This window comes from Plecotus auritus, assembly GCF_963455305.1.
Source record: "Plecotus auritus genome assembly, chromosome: 12".
Taxonomy (NCBI): Eukaryota; Metazoa; Chordata; class Mammalia; order Chiroptera; family Vespertilionidae; genus Plecotus; species Plecotus auritus.
Genome location: NC_137778.1, coordinates 6,700,843 through 6,719,279, shown reverse-complemented (window position 1 = coordinate 6,719,279; position 18,437 = coordinate 6,700,843). Strand labels below are relative to the sequence as shown.

At 56.0% G+C, this 18,437-nt stretch overlaps 1 protein-coding gene across 1 annotated transcript; it reads left to right on the top strand.

The window, feature by feature from the left end:
* Positions 1-9,907: 9,907 nt before the first annotated feature.
* On the top strand, positions 9,908-18,161 carry VSIG8 (V-set and immunoglobulin domain containing 8; the record flags this gene model as incomplete). Its single annotated transcript, XM_080647782.1, has 7 exons — positions 9,908-9,956; positions 13,949-14,124; positions 14,757-14,958; positions 15,081-15,302; positions 16,485-16,604; positions 16,912-17,092; positions 17,894-18,161. 7 exons carry the CDS (start codon positions 9,908-9,910, stop codon positions 18,159-18,161), a joined length of 1,218 nt encoding a protein of 405 aa, XP_080503908.1.
* Positions 18,162-18,437: the final 276 nt, after the last annotated feature.

The window sequence follows — 18,437 nt, the reverse complement described above, 5'->3', positions numbered from 1 at the left end:
CCCCACCATTGTCCTGCTCAGCCCGGCGGTCCCTTGGTTCCGGTGTCTCCTGGCCTTTTGTGAGCCTCTGGGATGCTGCCACCATGTCAGCTTTCAGCGCAGGCTAGCCTCCGCCTCCAGTGCAGGCCCAGCCCAGGGCATTCCCAGGGTGAGGCGAGGAGCTAGAGATGCGCTCAGGGAGGGGCTGGGCCAGGCTGGGTGGATGAGGAAGGAAGCGCTAGGCCATTCGAAACAGAGCTCTTCTGGGCTCACGCCTATGACTCAGACCACATCTGTAAAGGGGGTGGTGTCTGAATCCGGACTTACCCACTGTCTCAGCCCTGCCCCGCCAGAGCCTTTCAACTCCAGCTGTGCCACAACACAGACACTGCCTGTCCCTCAGCAGGGCACACCCAGGGTCCCGCTGCTCACCCTGTGGCCCAGTCCCCTCACCCAAACACAGCTGCCCCATCACTCAAGCGGCTGGGCAATCCTCAGTCCACCTCACTCTGACGAGTGGCGCTCCCCAAAGCCATCGCTGCAGGTGTTAATACTCTATCCACTCATTCGCTCCTTCAACACTTCCCGAGTCCCAAGGATGTGCTAGGGATGGTCCAGGCACTCAGTGAGCACAGCAGACCTAGCTCCATCCTCACAGAAACTTCTCATTGTTCCCATCTGTTCTGACTGTTCTTGATCGGTCTCTCCCGCCTCGCTCCTCCCCCGCCCCCCCCCCCCGCCCCCAGCTGCTCCCACTAAGTTTCTTGCACCTTTAGAACAGTCTCAGCCTTTTTGGAGAAAACCCCGATTATCTGGCTCCCACTGGGCGGAAGTGCTAGCTCCTGGGCGTGGAGCCTGCCCCATTTGGGTATGCCGTGGGGGAAAGTGCTTCCACCCAGCTCCCATCAAGAACGGTGCCCCTCCCCTCTGCCCTTGTGTTACATTTCTCAAACCCAGAGCCCAGTCCTGTCTCCCTCCGTGGGGCCTGCACTAGAGGAGGCGGAGACAGCTGCTGGCAGAAGGCAGTTGTGTTTACGATGCCAGGTTACAAGGGCCTCGGGCAAGAGTCCTCTTTTCATAGGACCCAGGGAGAGCAGGCAAGCTGCTTCCTGTGCTTCCTCTTCCTAGGAACAGGATGGCCACAGCGCCCAGGCGGGCGCGTTCCCCACCTTCCTCACCCCTCACTGGGAAGACTGTTGTCGCCTTGCCCAGCAAGCTGGGCAGCCCCACCGGCTGCTTGGGAAAGAGGCCTTTTCACCTTCCCTGCTCAGTGCCCCTCCCTAAGGAAGCTGCTATCTTCCTCCCTAGGGGTCTTGGAAAGTGTGGTACCCAGCCTCGGGTGGGCAAGAAGACATGGCAATCCACTGAGGATTGTGGCCCCTCCTGCATCTGGCTTACTTGCCTGTGTTCTCTCTGAGCATCACCTATCATTAGTACCGCAGAGACCAAGGAGTGAGGCTTTACCTGTTCAGGGGACCCTCTTGCCAGGAAAGCCAGGCATGGCTTTGGGTGCCTGGAGTTTGCTCAGCTCCTCACATAAGCCATCCATCTCAGGGCTAGGAGCAATGGGCTCCCTTGGAGTACAGGGCAAGGAGAAAAGAGGTTGCATGCCCACTGCTAACTTCTGAGCCCATGGAGAAAAAAAAAAGAGCCAAGTTCATAGGCTGAAACCAAGGCTAGCATTTCACCGGAACTGCTGCTGGTGAAAATGCAGGTCTGCGGGGCCTGGCAGATCCCAAGGGCTGATAGTGAGACTGTCTTGACGTGGCTTGGACGAGGCAGGGGCAGTGACAGGTTACATAAATCAAGGTCTGGCTTCAGATGGAGGCATGCAGTCACTTCTGAGCAGGTGAACTGGTTTGGGAGAGAAGCTCAGAGTCCAGCCCTCAGGGTTTCTCTCCGTTAAGGAATTCTTGGAATTGGCTCGTGGTGTGGCAAAGAGGTTCAGTTTCTTCTCTCTGGATTCCCGAGAAGCTCTGCGCAGGCTTCTTTGGGCTTCAGGACTGGCCCGACTTATCAGAACCTTGTTCCTAAAAGTAGGACACTCCTGACAGCTGGGCCAGCAGCTGGCAGCTGAGGCCAGCCGGCCACATCTGGGCATCTTTTAAAAACTCTCCACTGCTCTCACTCACGAATGGCAGTGGGAATAATTACAGGGTGAAGCTCCCTGCTGTTAACCGGGGGCTGCTGGGGTCAGGCATGGTACTGTCGGCAGAGCGAACAGGGGACTGTGTGAGCCTACCATGCAGAGGGGAGGGGTGAGGCCTTGAGACAAAGAAGAGAGAAAATTGGAATTAGTTGAAGACAGTGGACCTGCAGCTCAGGAACAACGAGCCTCAGTCTTGCTGCTGGAGGTTGGAACTGTCATCCTAATTCTCAGAACACTAAACGAGCTGTGTGTCCCTCCAAGCCAAATGAGCTCAGGGGTTTCTGGGAAATTGAAAAGGGAAGAGCGGTGCTGGGGGAAATCTACGGATGAGTAGGAAGTGCTGTTGGGTGCGTTCTCTTGGTTGATAGAAAGATGTGAGAAGCTTGCAGGGAAAATAAAGTGTCTAAACTACTGACTTGATTGTATGGATCTTCTCAGCTCCCTTTCTCCTGCCTCCTGAGTCTTCCTGTCTTTGCAATGTCAGGCTGGGATGGGATGGCCTGGAAAATCCAGTGGTTGGGCTCCACCATGGAGCACGGAATCAGTCTTCATGCAATGACCGCCTGATCACATGTCCTCCAGCTCCTGGCTGGACTGCATGCCCCACCTGCCCGCATGTGCCTGTTGCCTGTGTCAGGCTCTGCTGTGACTTGGAGGCTGTCTCAGAACCTTTGCACCTGCCGAAGAAGCAGCTCCAGTTGGTCATGACTCAGCAGTCTGCTCTGGTGGCCAAGCCAGGCTGTCCCTGACTCAGGAGGGGGCTGGGATATCCTCCAGCACCTCTGAAAGCCTCAGCATCCACATCTGTGACTTGGGTCCAGGCATTCATTGGTCTCAGTAAAAGCACTTTGATTAGGCTAGGATGAAAGGGGTTCAGAGAGTTCAAAGCCAGACAGGGCTTTTGGGGTGAAGAAGCATGGCAGCTGTTTAGGTGACAGTGGAGGGAAGACGCTGGAGTCTCAGACAAGAAGACTGAGAGTGGAGCCCATAGCGTTCCTCACTCACATCCATCCTGATTGGTCCTTCTTCAGAGCAGGAGCCTGGGGGAGCGGGCGGGGGGTCGGGAGGAAAGGGTTCATCCAGACCAGAGGTCTCGCCCTTAGCCTAGACTGCTGTCAAGGTGACCTGACCCCCATTCTCTCTCCCTTCCATACTCTGAGATCTATACTGGCAAATTACACCAAGGTTACCTGGAAGAAGGTCATTTCCAACACCACAGAAATCTAGAGTCCCAGAGTAGGCTAAGTTATTCTTGATTTGCCTGGCTTTGAATGGCTTAGACCTCCCTCTGTCTTAGCTCCCACTCTCCCAACTGGGATGTTCTTGCAGTGCAAGCTCTGCATTCCTTCCTGCATTCTCCAGGTCCTTGGGAGAGGGGTCACGATGATCTCAATGCCCTCTGATGACTTGGAGGCTGGGACAGGAATAAGGCTGAGGTTTTGGGTGGCTTCCTTAGAAGACCCCTTCTCTTAAAAGTAGAAGTCAAGGGGGTGGGAGTGAGTGGGGGGCAGGAGAAACTGCCCAGAGCTAAGGAGCTTTTCCCCACAGCGCCAGGGGAAAACTGTTTGTCCCTGGGCTGATCGGTGTGAGCACCGGATCATAGAATCTCACGGCTGGAAAGGATCTCAAGGACCCACTAGTGCTTGAATCTCCTTTGTAATCTCTAAATCAAATGGTTGGAGAGTCTGAGCTTGCTTGCACTTCCTGAGAGTCATAAAAACCCCAACCATCTCCGATCAGCCCAGTGCTCAGAAAGTTCTTAATATTGAGTCAGTATATGTCTTCCTGTGCATGCCCAGTGCTTTGAGACCACACTAAACAAGTTCAGGTGTTTTTTTTTTTTTTTTACATGATGCCCCTTCAGATACAGCCTGACCCCGTGTCCAAAGTTCTAAAAACACATGGCTTTTTTGAGTTCTTTTTTTTTTTTTTTTGCAGGGTGGGGGTGGGGGTGGGGTTGGGGGTGAGTGGTTGTTAGTGGGAGGGAGACAGGGAAAGCCAGGAACACTCCACTTCAGCCATTGGCTGGGCCTGTAGCTCTCCTGCCCTGGGTGATGTGTGGTACTTCTGAGCCCTGCCCCCGCTGGCACCACCTTCCCCACATTCCTTCCCGGTTCCTAGTCAGTGTCCAGGCAACAGGAAACAAACATGGAGAGCAGAGGGAGGGCTGGTCAGGACAGGCTTAGTAGGGAAGGCTCCGAAGCAGACACACACTCGGCTTAGCTCTGTGGTTTGCCAGGAAAGCAAGGCGGCCTGGGGCTGCTGGGGACTGAGGGAACCACAGTTGCCCTCTGCGGATATCTGTTGGGGGAACTCAGACTAGAGAATCAAAGGCAAACTTTATTTCTACAAATTCAAGGGTCAGAGTCCCAGTGGGCATATGGTTTAGTCCATCCAAGCAAGGTCTGTCTCTCTCTCTACGTACAAACGTACACGGCAGGCCTGGCTCTGATCCCAGCCAGTGCTCTGGTGGATTGGGCAGAAGGTGCCCAGGGATTCAGTCCTCAAGGATCTTCCCTCCTCAGTCCAAATATAACCACCAAGGCTGTCTCTCTTGACTTACTCTCTTCTCTGTGGTCTCTGGCAGGGTCCAAGTTTAGTTTCTAAGGACCCAAGTACTCTTCCAGCCCCCTCTCTCCACTCTCAGTCCTCCCCCACATCATCAGATAGCTCCAGACATCCTGTTCACCAGGCCCGGGCCTTGCTGTGGTCACCATAGCTCATCATGTTGGGACGAGGGGTTGGCACCCCCATCCTTGTCTGTTTCCCCCAGCAGCCTGGATGCTCTAGGACAGATACTGCGTTCCATTAATTGCTGCTCCCGGGGCCTAGGGCAAGGCCCAGCCCATTTGCTGAGTAGATGAAGGTTCTGCAGTATATGGTTGATCTTGGTGAGGAGGAAATCTTTTATCTTTAGGGTCTCTTAATTCTTCTTCAGGTCTGTCATCAGGAATTCACATTCTCCTTACAAGGGAATTCTTCTTTCCTCCACTATTCCCTTGATAACAGTTCAGTTCATAGCATCTAATCAACCACCCTTTGTCACAGTGCTGACAGCCACTCCTTTCAGTAATGGGGCCCACTGCAGTGCTATTTGCTTTTTTTATTTTTATTTTTAGTGCAATAAAGAGTTTATTTCAGACTGTTTGCTCTTACGAGTCTGGGCCAGCTCCAGGATATCACTCGATGGGAGAGATATGGGCATATCTAACAGGCTCCCTTCTGGCATCCCGCTTCTGGGGTGGACCAGTAGGAACTGCTGAGGCTTGGCAAGCCTGAGTAGGGGCTCAGGGAGTCCCAAGGTCACATGTGTCCAAAACTCTTGCCTACTGGTCCTTATCTGGACCACAGTCACTAACCCTAACCCAAATTCTGAAACAGAACCCCACACGTGATTTTTATTTCTAACTGGCTCTAACCCGTCCTCAGCTGAACTTGACATCCTCCCATCACGCCACCTATGCCACCTCTAAGCCCCCCACTCTTCTCATCCATCATGGCCTCAACTGGTAGTTCTCCAGCCCCAACCCTTCACCGAGAGCTGGGGGAAGGGGCAGCAGCTGTAGCGGCCACTGGCTTCTCTGTGACTGTGGCCACGGGTGCCTTGTCTGCCCTCCCTAAGGCTTAGCAAGTTGTCCATCCTGCACCGCTCATGACTGCTGTCCCCAGCCCTTTCCTCAGCGGCTTTCTCTGTACGGCCATTCCAGGACTCTGCTGTCACTCCTTGGGGTTGTGGGGTGAGCCTGGTCTACATGAGGACTCGGGAGAGGTGCAAGGGAGCCTGCCGACTCTGTGTGTGTGTGTGTGTGTGTGAGTGCACTTTAGAAAGGGTCCAATTGCCCTACCTGGTTTGGCTCAGTGGATAGAATGTCGGCCTGTGGACTGAAGGGTGCTGTGTTAGATTCCGGTCAAGGGAACATGCCTGAGTTGTGGGTTCGATCCCCAGTGTGGGGCATACAGGAGGCAGCCAATCAATAATTCTCTCTCATCATTGATGTTTCTATCTCTCTCCCCCTCCCCCTTCCTCTCTGAAATCAATAAAAATATATGTGGGGAAAAAAGGGTCAAGTTGCAGAAAAAGGGGAGGGTGGCTGGAGAGGAGATGTGAACTTGAGCCTGAGCTCAGGGGGTCTGGGAGAGGAGTTGGAGGGACAGTCTGGGCAGGTGGGGGCGGGGCCTACAGGGGTTGTGCCAAGTTGCTGTGAAGGACACTTTGGAGGAAGAGTAGGTGGACCAAGCCTTCCTCCTGTCCTTCCCCCAAATGTTCTGGGGTCAGGCTGTGCCTCACCTCAGAAACAGTCTCTGGGCTTCTCTAGGTTCTTGACTTGCCTCTTCCCCTCTCCTCTGTGTCTGTTCATTGCTTTCTAAGCCTCTGTCTTTGAGTTTCTGTTTCTGTCTTAGAATAGAAGCAAATACAACCCAAACCGTGGGGTATGCAAAAAAGAGGGGCCATTCTCCCCTGGACATCTCTAAATTTCTCAGGCAAAAGCAAGGGACCCTTTTTGGAAATTTGTGAATTGGGCCCGAGGTCATAGCCTGGCCTTCTGCCTCCTGTCTTTCTCTCAGGACCCCCAGATGAGTCACTGGGTGCCACCTGTGTTCCTCTGCTTCTTAGTAATCACTGTCTCTCCTGGGGGCCCAGAGGGAACCCCAGTAGTCTCCAGATTCTGTTCAGACCTTTATGGGACCTGAAAAGGAAGTGGTGGGGAAATAGGATCTTTGGGTGGAGACCGGATCGGGGAAAAGGAGAGAGAAGAATTGGGGTAGGGGTCCTCCCAGGAGCGGGCCCTCTTCCTCTACTGAAGATGAAGCTCAGAGAGAAACTTGGGCTGTGGGATGGTTCCAGGGGGAGGGGGCCATGGGCTAGGCCTAAACTAAACTGATACCCAGTACCCTCACTCCACCACTGCCCCCCCCCCCCGCCCCCCCCGCTTCCCCAGCCAAGCAGGGCTCAGGGCACAAGGCAGGAAGGCTGACAGCTTCTTTTATGGGCCCCAAATTGCAAGGAGGTGGCAATTAGCCTTCAATGGGTCAGAGGAGAGCAAAAATGTCCCTTGCCTTTTGAGGCTTGGAGCGGCCCCTGCATGGTACCCTCAAAAGTGCCTGTTCTTCTAGGAGCACCTCGGACCTCGCTCTTCCCCAACTTCTGTCTCTTAGACTCCAAAACCAGGACCCCCCCCCGCCCCAGTAAACCTACTTCTGATAGACCCCATCTACTTGATCAATGTGGCGTGAGAGCCCCACTCATTGAAAATAGCTTCCTGTATCCCCTCCCCAGATCACTGCTGGGAGCTTTATAGGTGGTGAGCTGAGGTCACGGAGCAGGACTTCAGAGGTTACATTTGTCATTGGATTAAGTTGCTTCATACCCATCAGATGGGTTCCTGTATATTTGTAACTTTCCCCAAAATCTGGGGCCCCCAGTCACTATGTGCCATTGGCATTCTCCCAGAGCACAGGGATAAAAATTCTAGCCAAACTTGGCTTTAGCAGATGGAGGCTTAGGTTTTTCTGTGTCATAAATAAAACCTAATGCACCCTCCTGCCCATATAACTTTAACCCATGTTCTAACCCTAAGCACAGTCTGTTCAAATTCAAAACGCAATTCTAACCCAGCTGCAATCCCAAGTCTACATCAATCTCCACCCACCCTTTGATTGCATTTCAAGCATAGCTGTAAACCCTATTCTGTATCATAACATGGGTCCCAGCCATCAACCCTAGCCTCAGTTCTGGCTGTTATGCTAACCCTAATCTCAACCTTAATTACCATCTCAACCTCAAATCTGACCTTAGCCTCATAAATCCAATTAACCCCAACCTTCACCCCAACCTTCATTCCAACTCTAACATTAGCTGAAATCAGAACTCAATTAAACTCCAACCCTGCACTTCAGTTTAATGGAACGATAGCCTTACTCCCTCTTCCCGGTCCCACCTGCTCTGCCTTCTCCCAATCACTGACCTTCCATGCTTTGTCTCCAGGGGTCAGTCTAGTAACCCGTAGGATCACCAAGCCCCTTTCTTGGACCACTCTGGATCAAGAATCATGATGCCTGGGTGTCCCCCACTTGGTCCGGCCCCAGCAGCATCAACTGAGCTGAATCTTCATGCGTCTCCAGGCCCCTGTTCCACATTTTTTAAGTGGGGATAATGATCCCTGCTTTCCAGAGTGTGCAGGACAATCCTATAAACCTCAAAATAAATAAAGAAATGGGGATACTCATTGTGTACATCTAGTGGGTCTCAGCACTCTGTTATTGTTGGGGTGTGGGTGGAGGGGTTTGGAGCGCAGCAATGTATGAGACCCTTGTGCTTCCTTATTGTTCTGTCTCATTTTTCCTGGAGGGGTCAGCCCTGGTAGGACCCCTGTCTCATCACTCTCCCCATGAGTCTTCTCCCCTCCTTCTTGTGCCCCGGCAGGGAAGGGGTGGGCTGTTGAATGGAGCCACTCATGACCTGACTCACCTCTCCTGACGCCCATGGGAGGCCCAAGGCCTGTCCTGGGACCCCCCTGGACCAACCAGCAAGGGTTGCCCCTCCACTTCCTCAGCCCACCAGGACCCTCCCACCCACCTCGAACTTGCCCACCTTGTCGTCTCAGTCACCCGGATGAGCAGGCCAGGTTATGCAGGTCCTTGGTCTCCCTCCCTGCGCACAGAAGCGAAGACACCAAAAAGTCCCCAAAAGAAGTGCACACGGGGGCTTAGCCGTCCTCAGGAGAGACGTGGCACATGCCGGTGAGTGGGCACACACAGGCACACCCCTTCCCTGGCCCTCTTGGTGCTGTTCTCCCCAGCATCCCCTCACTAACCCCTTCACTTGCTGGGCCCCCTCCACACACCTGGCCCTTCTCCCCTCAGGCCTCACCGACTGGTTTTAGTTCTGTGTGGGAGTTTGGGCTGGATCCTTCTAACACCCCCAGCTCCTAGGGATCCCCTACATTCGAGGATGACCTTGCATCAGGTATTGTTCGGGGGCATTGAGGGGGCAGCCAGGGGAAAACCCTGATCCCAAACCTACCTCTTCCCTCTCTCGCCGAGCTCAGTAGGGCTGACTTTCTTTGAGGGGCCAGAGGCCTCAGGTGGAAGGCGGACCGGGCAACCCTGGGCCCCTTTCATCTGCCTGGGCCTTCCCTCCAGCCCGAGTGCCCCTCGCTGGTGCCCCTTCCCACAGACCCCTTCAGAGGGTTAGGAAGGGGCAGGATTTGGAGAGTGTGTGGGACCCCTATGCCATGAAGTCAGTGCTAATCCTTCAAGCCTGGACACCCTCCTCCCCAAGCCTGGCTTCTCCTTCCTCTTCCATTTTCCCCTGGGGAAGAAGGTAACAAACCCAAGTGGTGAGGGGCGCTCCACAGATGCCATAAAAGGGGGTGACTATTGCCACTGAGGACGGGGCCAGGAGGAAGTGGAAGTTTAACAGGTGCCTAATTACAAGTCCCACTGGCAGCCCTGCCCCACTCTCTGGATAGGGAAGAGCTTGGGTGATGGCTGGGTAATGCCTGGGTAGGCCACTCTGTCACCCCGGTAATTAGGGTTTTGGGGACTCCTCCCCAAGGCGGGGACCTGGCCCCCTCCCTCCCATAGAAATAACTCTGGCTGCTCCCCAGCCGGGCCCTCATTGCACCTTCCTACCACCCCGGGGCAGTGTCTGGGCCCTCATCTCCCCCTCCCTCCACCCATCCCTACACACGCACTGCACCGGCCCCACTGCCACAGCCCCACTGCCGCCGGCCCAGGGACACCCAGCCCAGGCGGAGGAGACACTGACCTAGAGACATGGGAGTTCGAGGAGCCTTCCACCTTCTGCTGGTGTGCCTGTGCCCAGGTATGGGGCTGGGCAGCAGGCAGGGATGCCCACACGCTGGATGGCAGAGAAAGGGGCGCTGAGGGGCAGCCTGGCGGTTTCTGAGATGCCCTGGCAGGGCGCGGCCCACCCTTGCCCTGCTGCCACCAGGTTTGGATATTGCCCAGGGGCCTCTCCCAGGAGTTTGGGGCAGAGGTCTTGGGTGGCCCCTCATTGTGGGGCTCACACTGGCATGCACCTGCAGTGCCTGAGTACAGGGACTGGAAACTGGGAGTGGGGTGGATGGGCAGGTGAGCAGCGAAGCTGGCTGGGGCTGAGGAGGAGCCTGGGAAGGAGCCTTTCACCAGTGTGTGTGTATCCAGAGCCAGGCCAGGGAGCTGCCTGCAGGGGGCAGAGCCTCAGCGCATGTGGCCTGCGTGGCTGCTGCCAGCGCTGCCAGTCACAGCCCTGACCGGAGACCTCCACGCCAGGCCTTGTGTTGTGAGAGGGCCAGGGTGGTGCTCCCCTCCAGGATGAGGCCGGAGGAGGGTGGGGACAGCAACGCCACAGTCTCTTCACCCCACTGGGGCTCCCGCTGAGGGCAGGGCTCAGGTTGGATGTCCTGGCTCCCTGCCCAGGTTGGGGCAAGTCTCAGCAAGGGCCACTCTGTGTGGGCACTGCTGGAAATGGCTCGGAGACCCACCCCGGGGTCTGGGCTGGGGGCGAGGGAGTGTGGGAGAAGGAGCTTATGAAGGGGGAAGTATTTTCAGCCCGTGTGTGTGTGTGTGTGTGTGTGTGTGTGTGTGTGTGTGTGTGTGAGAGAGAGAGAGAGAGAGAGAGAGAGAGAGAGAGAGAGAGAGAGAGAATGATGAGTTTCTGGCAAAATGTCTACAACTCCCCCTGTTTGGTGAGAGCTGGGCTGGCGGAGCCTGTGCAGGAAGCTCTGGCCGTGCTGTGGGAACCTGGCACATCTCCGTGTGGGTGGCACGTGTCCTGGGTGTGTGCTGAGTGTATTTATGCACCAATACCCTCTTGTGGGGCCTCCTTTTCTCCCCTCCCTCCCCTCTCCTTCTGCACCTCCAGAGGGAGGGTGAGGAGCTCTGGAAGCAGCTTGGAAATTCACAAAGGATTTCCAGTTGAGAATAGACACTACTGTTGAGGTGACATCCACAGAGGGTGCGCCCCTGGGGGACGAGTAGTCAGCACTGCCCTCTTCCTGGCAGCCCGCTGGCATTTCCTCCCCTCTCCCCGAATCTCCCTGCCCAGGGCTCTCTTCCTCTCTGGCTCTCTTTCCTCTCTCCTGCCTCTCTCTTCTCTCCTACTCCCTCAGTGTCACAGCAAGAGAAATCAGGGTGAGACACCAGGAAGAACTTCCCCAGGAGAGTAAAGGCGAGCAGAAAGATTGGAGCCCTTAGGAAGAGATTGAGGCAGCTTCTAGGGAGACGGAACGGCTAGGGTGAGGCTCCCTGGCCTGGGACAGAGGAAGACACAGAGCCTAGTGCGGGGTGCAGGCACTCTTCCAGCTTGCCCCTCCTTCCAGGCCCCTTCCCTGAATACTTACCCTCCCGTCGGCTGGCCCCCAGGTGCAGGGAAGAGTCTTCTCTTTGTGGGTTGCTTCCAGGAGCCCTTAGGGCGGAGGCTGTGCTCTCTGCAGAGTTCTGGCTCATCCCTGGCTTGCCTTGTGCCGCCCCAGGACCTGGTAGATGGCATCTGGATCCTTATCTCAGAAATGAGCTGCTGTTCTGTCTGGGGCTGGAGGAGGCATCATCAGGTCCCGTTAGAGCCCCAGCAGGGAGCCTGCCTGCTCTGGGTGCCCCTGGAGCCTAGCGGGGTTAGAGCGGGGCTGATGGTCTAGCCAGGGTTCTGAGGGGCAAGTTCAGGGATGCCTGCGCTGTTGGGTGTCGCAAGAGTGCGTGCTGGCTCTTCAGAACCGGGTAAGCTTCTGCAGGTAGGCTTGGTCTTGAATGAGCACACATGGACTATGCCCTGTGCAGTGGGCGTGTCTTCTGGATTAATCTGGACCTGTGTTGGTGTGCAGATGTGTCTCTGTATGAATCTGATAGTATTCGAGTGTAGGAAGGTGGAACCCCTTAAGTGCGTCCCTGCATTTAGAAGGCTTGTAAGAGCGTGTCTGTGTGTTTGGCTGTGGCAGTGTAATTGTGTGTCTGTGATGCTGTCTAGCTGTGAGGTGGGTCCCAGGAGAGAGCCAGAGAGGGCAGAGCAGAGTGAGTAGCTGAGACCAGGGGCTGAGACTCCAAAGGACTTGTTGCCTCTCAACAAAGAATGAAGAGGGGTGATCCAGGCTGGGCCAAAGGGTCTGGGGAGCAAGGGGTGCAGGCGATTGGGAGGCAGAGCCTACTTGTTCTACCTGCCAAGGTTGGGGCCCTGGACACACCCCCTTCTATTCCTCTCTAGGTCCAACTGGTTGGGGCTAGTGCTTGCCTGGGGCTTCAGAATAAAAAGGAGAGGAGCTCAGTGCTGAGTTTCTAGACCCCAGGTCTCACCCAGGCTGACTCAGTGGGGCAGGCTGGCATCAGTGGGAGGGGACCTGAGTGGAGTGAGCATATGGGGGCAGCTGTACATGAGCCTAACAATGACGAGAGGGCAGGACACACAGTCCACGCTGCTACACGTCATCACACAAGGCTCATTGTCCTATAGATGTATGTGGCCTCAATTCCAGGCACACACCATTATTCACCGTCACACATGAATTCAGCTCAGTCATGGCCACCCACTGTCATGCACAGGCATGCACCATCACTCAGAGCACTGACACAACCAGGCACCTGCTCTCACGCACAGGCATACAGCCCCAGACGTGCATCATCATACGCAAGACGCACACACGGACATTCCAGTCTTCCACTCCTTGGGCTGGGAAGGGACCCCAGAGGTGATGCTGTCCAATCCTCCTGCCTCCAGGTAGGAGCACCTCATGTGGCCCAGACAGAGGCAGCTTTTAACCAGCCACACTCCTCTATCAGAGCATTTAACAGCTCTGTGTGCTCCATGTGCACACTGTACACACACACACACACACACACACACACACACACACAATCATGTATATATATAAAAGGCTAGTATGCTAAGTGTCCAACCATCTGACCAGTCACTATGATGCGCACTGACCACCAGGGGGCAGACGCTCAATGCAGGAGCTGCCAAGCTGCAGTGACTTGGCAGCGGTGGTTCTTGGGTGACGCACCCCAAAACCAGAGAGGAGAGAGCCCGATTCCTCATGGAGCTGCACGACTCCACCTTCAGCCATGGGTTATGTTGCTGCTGGGGCACTGTCGGCCCTGAATTTGGTTTACTGCACACTTGTGTTTGCATTCCACACCCTGTACGACAGCAACTTTGCAGAGTGCCCTCTCGCACTCCGGGATCCCTCACAGGATGTCGGAGACCTGGTTTCGGCCTGATCCCTGCAGGCCAGGCCGAGGGACCCCACCTGCTAGAAGGACCCCGCTCACTCTGCCATGGTGCCCCCCAGGTGCAGCCAGCTAGGGAGGGACCATGGGAGGTTGACTCCAGGGCGTGTCTGGCCCGTCTCACCCAGTCCTACCTCGCCAGCCACCTTCTAATTAATTTCCTTTCAATGTGCATGAATCTGTGCACCGGGTCACTAGTGTAAATATAAAAGCAGATAACCCACCTGGTCATGGCATGAGTATCCTTACAGTATAATAAGCAGCCACAAATACTCATAAGCACACATGTACACTTGTATACATACTCTTACATGCATACACAATCATGCATACATACAAGCATAACTAACAGCTATATATATACAAACAGGATTCAGATGCAGTTCTACACATCATAGAATATGATGCATACGCATGTATGCACAGGCTTGCATATACTGCTTCATGCACACACAGACACACACTCAGAGTAGCCCCTCCTTCCTGTGGAACCCCTACTGAGCCTGGGTTGCTGCTGATAGAATGGGGGAGGGAGAAGCTGAAGCCGACCCAAGTTCTGGCTCAGTTCCCCTCACCTGACCCATTCTCTTCCCCTAGCACTGCTGTCTGCTGTGAGAATCAACGGGGATGGCCAGGAGATCCTGTACCTGGCAGAAGGTGACAATGTAAGACTGGGCTGCCCCTACATCCTGGACCCTGAGGATTATGGTCCCAGTGGGCTGGACATAGAGTGGATGCAGGTCAATTCAGACCCTTCACATCGGGAGAATGTGGTGAGTACTGGGCACATGGTGCCCCTTACCCTACACTCCATGGTCTACCTGATGGCCAGCCAACACTCTGAGGGGAGAGGAGGGAAGATAATAAAACCAAGACCTTGAACTTCCCCTAAGGCCTCTTGTGGAATGGGGCAATAGAGATAAGAGCTCTGCAATCACTCCAAAGGGGTGGTACCTGCCTTTAAGAAGTTCCCATGCCCTGGCCAGGTGGCTCGGTTGGTTGGTGCATCGTCCTGTATACCAAAAGGCTGTGGACTTGATTCCTGCTCAGGGCACATACCTAGGTTGTGGGTTCCATCCCCAGTCATGGCATGTACAGGAGGCAATGGATCAATATTTCTCTCTCACATCAGTGTTTCTCTCTCTCTCTCCCTTCCTCTCTTTCTAAAATCAATAAACATATCCTTAGGTGAGAGGAAAAAAGAAGTTCCCAACTCACCCTTATGCGTTCCCAAGTACTTGCTCTTACTTGGTCCCACCCATTTTGTAAGGGTCAGTGGGCCAGGCATCATCATTCCCACTTTTCAGCTGAGAAAAGTGAGTCTCGGAAAATTTGAGTGACTTGCCCACCTGGGCCTCCTGGGCTCTGCCTGTCTCACCACCCTGTTTTCCTCTCTTCCTCACAGTTCCTTAGCTACCAGGACAAGAGAATCAACCAGGGCAACCTCCCCCACCTGCAGCAGAGGGTGCGCTTTGCAGCCTCAGACCCCAGCCAGTACGATGCGTCCATCAATCTCATGAACCTGCAGGTCTCCGACACAGCCACCTATGAGTGCCGGGTGAAGAAGACCACGATGGCTACCCGGAAGGTCATCGTCACCGTCCAAGGTATGGCCAGTCTCCTCTGGGCTCCCCTTCTCTAGACTTCAGAGCCGAGGCCAGCATGGCCACTCTGAGCCCAACTGTGCCTCTTGGCTGAGCCTGGCTCACAATTGCCTGCTTTCCTGCAGCTCGACCCGCAGTGCCCATGTGCTGGTCTGAGGGCCACATGGCGTATGGCAATGATGTGGTGCTGAAGTGCTTTGCCAGTGGGGGCACCCCGCCTCTCTCCTACAAGTGGGCCAAGATCAGTGGGCACACCCACCCCTACCGTGCAGGGTCCTATCACTCGCAGCACAGTTTCCAGTCTGAGCTGTCCTATCAGGAGTCCTTCCACAGCTCCATCAATCAAGGTGAGGGGGACCAGGAAGAGGTGGGCGGGATGAGTGGAAGATCAGGATTTTGGGACCCACTGGAGCCTCCCTGAGCCATCAGTGGCACCAAGTCCAACCTAGAACCCCTGTGGGAGACGCCTCCTCTGAGCCTGTTTCAGAAGTTGCTATTGAGAGAAGAGGAGGCAAAGGGGTGGGGCAGGGTTAGCCCAAAGCAGAGTGGTTAATTTGGAAAGAGCACAGTCTGAGATAGACAGCTGAGCTGGGCTTGAGTCCTGGCTGGACTGCGGACTGCAAGAATCAGGCAAGTGGCTTACCCTCTCTGCGCCTTGGTTCATCATGTATGAAAAGGGAGTAAGAACATCTTTCTTCCAGGGGCCTGTGAGGATTAAGTGGGGTGAAGTGTGCAAAGCTGCCAGCATACAGAGAAACCGGCTAGCACTCAAAATCCAACCAAGACGATTAGAGCTGGAGGGAGCCTTAGAATTCCTTTGCTGTAACCCCAGCTTCACCGTACAAAGGGGGAGGCCGAGGCTCGGAGAAGGGGCATGTTTCTCTAAGGCCACAGAGTGAATTAGTGATGTCTCAGTCCTGTGGCTGGTGGAAGGGTTCTTTTATTTTTATTAATTTCTTTATTGATTAAGGTATCACATCTTTGTCCTCATCCCCTCATTCCCATCCCAAACCCCTCCCCACGCATGCCCCTGTTGTCTGTGACCACTGGTTAGGCTTATATGCATGCATACAAGTCCTTTGGTTGATCTCTCCCACTTACCCCCATCCTCCCCTTCCTTCCCTCTGAGGTTTGACAGTCTTTTTAAATTTAAATATATTTTTATTGATTTCAGAGAGGAAGAGAGAGGGAGAGGGGGATAGAAACATCAATGATGAAGATAATCTTTGATTGGCTGCCTCCTGCATGCCCCCTACTGGGGATCGAGCCAGCAACCTGGGCATGTGCCCTTGCCTGGAATCCAACTTGGGATCCTCATGCTCCATCCACTGAGCAACACCAGCCAGGGCAGAGGGTTTCTTCCTACCTTCTCTGTTTCAGCAGGGGGAGGGTAACTCACCTGGGAGTGGACCGGAGTGTGTGTGCCCATACTGTCCCTCCTTCCACCCCACAGTGCCAAGGCAGGGGTGAGGCTTTCAGACACCAGGCCCCTCCACCTCACTGTAGCCCTGCGGTAACTTCAGTTTCAGGTGTGTTTAACGGCGATCTGGTGTTGAAGGACATCTCCCATGAGGACGATGGGCTGTACCAGTGCACCGTGGCCAACCACGTGGGCTACAGTGTGTGCGTGGTGGAGATGAAGGGCTCAGGTAGGTGCCCTGGCCTTGGGGGCCCTGTAGCTGGACTGGAGGGGCCTGGGCTGTGTTTGGGAGCCTGAGCTGGCTCTGCCTGCCCATTGCATCCTGTGTAGGTCTCTGCCTAGGGCAGGTGGGAAGCCCTGGGAGAAATATGCAAACATAGGGGTTAACTTGCATCTCCCCCCCTCCCCCGCCCACACACACACACACACACACACACACACACACACCTCCTCACTGAGTGTCCCAGGGCCCTGAGCCCCTTTCCCACGGAGCTCTGCCCTGGGAGAGCCTGACAAGCCTCTCCTTCTCTCCGCAGACTCCCGGCGTGCAGGCGTGATCGTCGGCGCAGTGCTGGGCTCTCTGCTCCTGCTGGGCTGCCTGCTGCTGGCCATCTGGGCGCTCACCTGCTGCTGCTGCGGGGGAGCTGGCGGGGCCCGCGGGGCCTTCGGCTATGGCAACCGCAGCGGGGCCTGCGGAGACTTGTCTAATGAGATCAGGTAAAACCTGATGCATGCTGCATGCTGCTGTGGACAGGGGACGGCGCCCTGCCCTTCCTCACCCCCGCCCGCCACTCCAACCTTGCCCGCCATCGCCATGGAGCACTGGGACCGCGGCATGCCGACCTGCCCTGGCCGCATGGCTTCTCTCCCGCCTCATGCCCAGTCTTCAGCTCCGCACCCCGCCCCCACCGCCCTCTGTGCGCCCCTCTCTGTCTCGCCTAGACTGTAAGCTCCTGGAGGGCAGGACCTGTGGTTTTCCACATTTCCCCTCTAGTGAGTGGTGAGAACTCTGGTCTTGTGTATTTAAAAAGAGTTCTTAAGAGTAGTGCTACTAATTTATATTAGAAACAAACTAGAAATAAAAATAGAACAAGACTTGCAGTGCTAATGATTGCAGTGCGGAGAAAAAGGTGAAGATTGCGGGCGGGAGGTGAGAAGAGAGGGCGAGAGCGCAGGTCAGGGGGAGTTAGGGAAGAAGGACCAGGACAGCATCTCCTGGGTCTCCGAGGTTCCCACCTATTCCAGTCGGTGGTTCGGTGGTTCGGGGGAAACATCAGAAAGGGGCTGAGAACGCCTAGATGGGCCCTGGGCTGTCCCGACCTTGTGGACAAGCCCTGCTGGAGCCTAGGAATGGCCCCGACCCGCAGCGGGGCGAGTAGCTGGAGGGCAGGCGAACCAGGGGCCGGGCCGGGAGGCGCCGGGAGGGGGCGCGGGCGCCGAGGTGCGCCAGCCCGGGCTCCGCCAGGCCAGCCCGCGTGGCTTCGGAGCCCGCTCACCGCCCGCCTGTTGTCTCCACAGAGAGGACACCGTGGCGCCCGGGTGTCAGGCCCGCGGGCGCGGCAGCCGCGTCACCCACCTGCTGGGGTACCCGCCGCAGACCGCCCGCCGCTCGCAGCGCCGCCAGTGCGCGCCCCCGCCCTGCGGCGGCCCCGAGGACGTGGCCCTGGCGTCCCGCACCGCCGCCTGCGAGGCGGGCCCGGCCCCGGTCTACGTCAAGGTCACCTGCGCCGAGTCTGAGGACTGCGCCCGGGGGTCGCGGCCGGGCAAGGACGGCCTGGTGGTGTGAGCGCCCGCCCGCTGCGCTCCGCCGAAGAGGGTGCGGCTCCCCGCCCGCGGCTGGGGACGCGCACCGTCTGCGCGGACCCCGCCCGCCCAGGCCACCCGGGGGCTGCGGACGGAAGGCATTTTCCTCGGGACATGAGTGGGGCGGCAGAGCCTGCTCCCCAAAGTGGGAGGAGGGGGGGGGGGCGGGAGGTAAAGGCTCCCCGGACCCTCTCACATCCCCTGGCCCCAGGGCTCCGAGAGGAGGAGGGGACGTGCCTGAGAGGTTGGGGCCAATGTC